Genomic DNA, 4,376 nt, shown 5'->3' with positions numbered 1-4,376 from the left:
GGTATCAGACATTCATTTGTTTCACTTCAATCCTCTGTTTTCTTTCTCCAAAAGCAGAATGGTCAGCAAAGCTCTGTATCACTGCACCACATGTCCGTTCCTTTGAAGAAATGAGCATCGCAATGAGCCCTTGCAGAGACAAGTCAGGCAACTGCTGTAATGCATTATTAAATTAGCCCTAAACACTACACAAGCCATTAAGAAGCATGTCAAAACGGAAAAGAAATAACAGAAAATGCAACCAATAACAGAACAAAGTATTTGCAACAACTGTCATTAGCCTGTTCTTTGCCAGTTAAACCAGTGGGTAATAATGTGCACACTAAATAAACATGTTTAGATACACTACAATTAAGAAGCACTGGCACTGTCAAATAAATGCAGCTTAGCTCCAGCGAACAGAGGGTTAAACCTTAGCTGCAGAAATTCACTGCAGTCCAAAAGCATTTGGCTGATAGCTACTGAACAGCACATTCTATCTGTGCCATTACGCTGCTATCTTTAGACAAATGTTTCTATCTATCTAGATTTTACGTGTGTGTCTTTTTGTGTACCTCAGTCTGGAAATACCATTTTATTGCATATAATATTTGGCACAGTAAGAACTGGAGCTTACATTTGGGGCTGTATTTAGAAACTGGTGCCTGTATAAAGAGTTTTTAATTGCATCCTAAATATGATCAAAAAACAAACTAAATGCCTCTTTTCCTACAGTAGACAGAACCACCTGCTATTATCAATCACAAAAGCAATTCAGTATATTAGTCTTTTTTTTTTTAAATAGAAGTCACAAGTTTTTAGAAAATAGTTCAAATTACTTTCTTTTCTGATATAATCTGCATATCTCACCACTTCCTGACCGTAGTTTCATTTATATATATTTGTTTTTTTTATATTTATATACGTATGTATAGGCATGTACAAGAAACAAAAAACTGTCTCTGATTTGCACTTCTGTACAAAAGAAAGTTACCGTTTTGTTCTTTGTGCATTCTATTGCATGGACTGGTGAGCAGGGAGGTGGAGAGGAGAGGTTGGGGCTGAGTCAGACATAGATCCAGAGGGAGCAATGCTCAGATTTGGGTCTCTTGAACCTTCTCCTTGCTATGAGTAGTCTTAATGATGTAGGGATCAGCAATGGTGCTGATGTGGCTGTGATGCTGTCTGACTGAGCGATGAAGAGAGTTGTTCTGGGTCCAGTGGGCTCCATAGCCCCCTTGGCGGGATGAGGAGGATGCGTACCCAGGCTTAAAGATGTTGCTGTTGTGTTCCACTAATGTAGGCAGTACCAACCCTGTGTCATCAGAGCCACTAGATCCAGAGGTGGGCGGTGGAACAGGAGGAACTTCTTCCTCCATCTGTATGATTTCTATGGTCCTGGCTGCTGCCACAGTGCTCCTCTGTTGATGCCGCTTACGCAACTTATAGAATGCTATCAACATGGCCGCTGCCAGCAAAGTAACAGCAACAAAACAGCCAATGATGATTTTGGTGGTTTTCATCACCTCATCCAGGCTGGTGGCTGGACCACTAGGGACTCTGGCAGTGGGGATTGACACCTGCCCTGGAGTCTGAGTGTTTTGAAACAGCACAGTGGGTGTGGAGATGAAGACAGGCTGAAAGACAGAGGGTGAGGCAGGGATAGTAGGCTTGGGTTTAGGGGTCTCCTCCACTGTGGGCTCCAAAACTTCCACTGTTACAGTGGTAAAGTAGGACAGATTAGACGTGTTGAGTTCAGCATTGCTGACGTTTAGGTAGGCCGATGCATTGGAATTTCCCGCCATGTTGCTGACCATGCAGGTGTAGACCCCTGTGTCGGATGGGAGAACGTTGGAGAAGTTGAGTGTCCCGTCGTTGAGGACAGATATCCGTGGGTGAGCCGAGCCATGGGTCAATACAGTGCCATTGGGGAGAAGCCATCTGACGGAGCTCATCGCAGCTGTGCGACACTTTATTTCTGCCACCCTTGCTGCAGAGATGTTCAGATCTCGAGGAGCATCAAGTATGAATGGTGCTGAACATTGAAAGGTGCTCTGATCAACTTCTACCAAGTATCGTCCCCTCATGTGGATCGGGGTGTGGCAGCGTCCGCAGCAGGTGGAATTAGTGGGAATGTATTCTCTGAGCCACCAGGAGAGCCACACTACATCACAGTCACATCGCCAAGGGTTGTGGTGCAGGTGTAGCTCCACCAGGTACTGAAGAGGGGTGAAGAGGTTATGGGGGAGGGATGACAGGTTATTATGGGCTAAATTCAGCTCTACCAAGGCTATGATGTCATCAAATGCATTCCTCTCAATGGTAGTGATGGCAGAGTTCATAATCCACAGTTTACGTAGACTTTTAAGCCCACGGAAGGCTCCAGGTTTCAGTTCAGGGAAAAGATTCTCAGATATTTCTAGCTCCTCCAGTCCCATCAGTGGTGAAAGATGAGGAAACTCCCTCAGGTTGCACATCCCCAAGTTGAGATACTTGAGGTTTTGAAGTCCCTCAAATGCCCCATCAGAGATGTACTCCAACTTCCTCAGTTCTCCCAAGTCCAGTCTCATGAGGGAGGGGACACGGTTGAAGGCATATGAGGGGATGCTTTCAATGGGATTGTTTCTTAGCCACAACTCTCTCAACTTTGACAGGTACTCAAAAGCTCCACTGGGTATGACTGTCAGTCTGTTGTCGAACAGCTCAAGGGTATTGAGGCTGGTCAGGCCATTGAAGGCCCCCACCTCAATCTGTCGGATACTATTTCTGCCCAACTGCAGTACCTCCAGGTGATGCAGGTGCCTGAAGGTATCTGCTTGTATGGTCTCTATGCTGTTTTCCATCAGGTTCAGGTACCTGGTATTGGCTGGGATGTTCGGGGGAACCCTAACCAGGCCTCGGCGGGTACATACTACCTTGCTGAGCTGGTTAGTGCAGGAACACACACCTGGGCAGTTCTGTGGGTTAACCGGGCCCAACGCAGGGCCTGTGGACTGGCACATACTGAGAGCAGGCACCATAAGGGAGAGCACGGCGAGCAGGGCTGCGTTCCAGGTAGGCTGCACACTAACCTGGCCCAGAGGACTCATGGTGTGGAGGGCTCATTATTCTGCATGGTGGGGGGAGACGGCACACACCAGAGGACAGACCACCCTAGCCTGGCTGGAGCAACTCAAGGCTCCCAAGTTCCATCGACAGTGCAGGGAGATGCTACATCAAAATTGGTGTGTGTGTGTGTGTGTGTGTGTGTGAGAGAGAGAGAGAGAGAGAGAGAGAGAAGGGGAAAAAGAGGAACAGAGGGAGACAGAGTGTGAGAGATTAATACAAAAGACGTAGCAGAGGAAAAGCAGTGCAGCAATGTAAGAAAAAGGTTGAACAACAGTATCAGTGACGTACCTCATTAGTTTGGAAGTGGTCCTTTTTGCTTCTTTCCAAATGTTAAAAGCAACAGTTATTCATCCTGTTCGTTTATAATTTCCTTCCATGGAAAGACATCAGACTGATGTTTTCTTGTTTCCGCTCTCTGAAAAAGTGAGGTGGCCCTCTATTAGCCAAGGGTACAAAATGGCTCCTGGTATTAAAGACTAAAAGCAGCATGAAAAGCACTCACAAGCAGAGGTAAGGCCATGAAGGCTTGGCGGGTGCCTGGATCCCTTCTGCCCCCTCTAACTGCCCCCCTGCCGGGCTGCAGACTCCAACATGCAGCTCCACTCTGGATAAATCACAATGATCCATAACGCAGTGAAACACGACAGAGGAGGAGAAGAGAAGTGACCAACTGAAATAAATAAAAATCCCCAGTCCTGTCGGCTCCTGATACATGTGTTGGCTCGTCCGCTGGTCGCCTGTTTGGTGGAGACCTCCCTCACTGTGACTTTGCCAAGGGCTAGTCCGTTGCTGATTAGCCCCGTTGTGACAGAGACTGAGAGACAGAAAAAGGCTAAAGAACTCCCGGCACAGTCATCCCCCTCTCCTCTCCTCCTCTGTGTTCCTTTTGCTTCCAACGTTGGACTGGCCCTGGTCAGAGCAGCTGCAGGCTGCCGTGTGCACAGTTAGCAGTAATCCGTCTATTCCTCCTTGGGGGAGGGGGGTTTGGGGGCTAGTGGGAGAGATGGTGGCGCTGGGTGGGGGGTGGAGAAGGAGATGCGCTGCACTGTTGGAGCTTCGCAAAAGGCTGTCAGAAAAGAGAGAGAGCACTCTTGTCGTCTTCTGCAATGAGAGAATAGAGAGAGCGATGACGCTGTGAGGATGTGTGTGAAAGTGGGCTCCGTGTCTGTATCCAAAAACAGAGAAAGGTATTGAGGATTCTTCCCTCCACACGATGTTTGTCACCTGAGCTGTCTTCTGCAGTGGTCCTCTGCTTGCTTATTTGTTAGTTTTTCTCCATGGTTGAGGTA

At 47.5% G+C, this 4,376-nt stretch overlaps 1 protein-coding gene across 1 annotated transcript; it reads right to left on the bottom strand.

Moving 5' to 3' along the window:
* Nucleotides 1-1,073: 1,073 nt before the first annotated feature.
* Nucleotides 1,074-3,068, bottom strand: lrrc4.2 (leucine rich repeat containing 4.2; the record flags this gene model as incomplete). The annotated part of the gene is made up of 1 exon (XM_079223864.1): nt 1,074-3,068. The coding sequence occupies one exon, from the start codon at nt 3,066-3,068 to the stop codon at nt 1,074-1,076; it is 1,995 nt and encodes a 664-aa protein (XP_079079990.1).
* Nucleotides 3,069-4,376: the final 1,308 nt, after the last annotated feature.

The sequence above is a fragment of the Taurulus bubalis genome (genome assembly GCF_910589615.1).
Source record: "Taurulus bubalis genome assembly, chromosome: 9".
NCBI lineage: Eukaryota > Metazoa > Chordata > Actinopteri > Perciformes > Cottidae > Taurulus > Taurulus bubalis.
The sequence above is the reverse complement of the archived record's forward strand: the minus strand, read 5'-3'. Positions and strand labels throughout refer to the sequence as shown.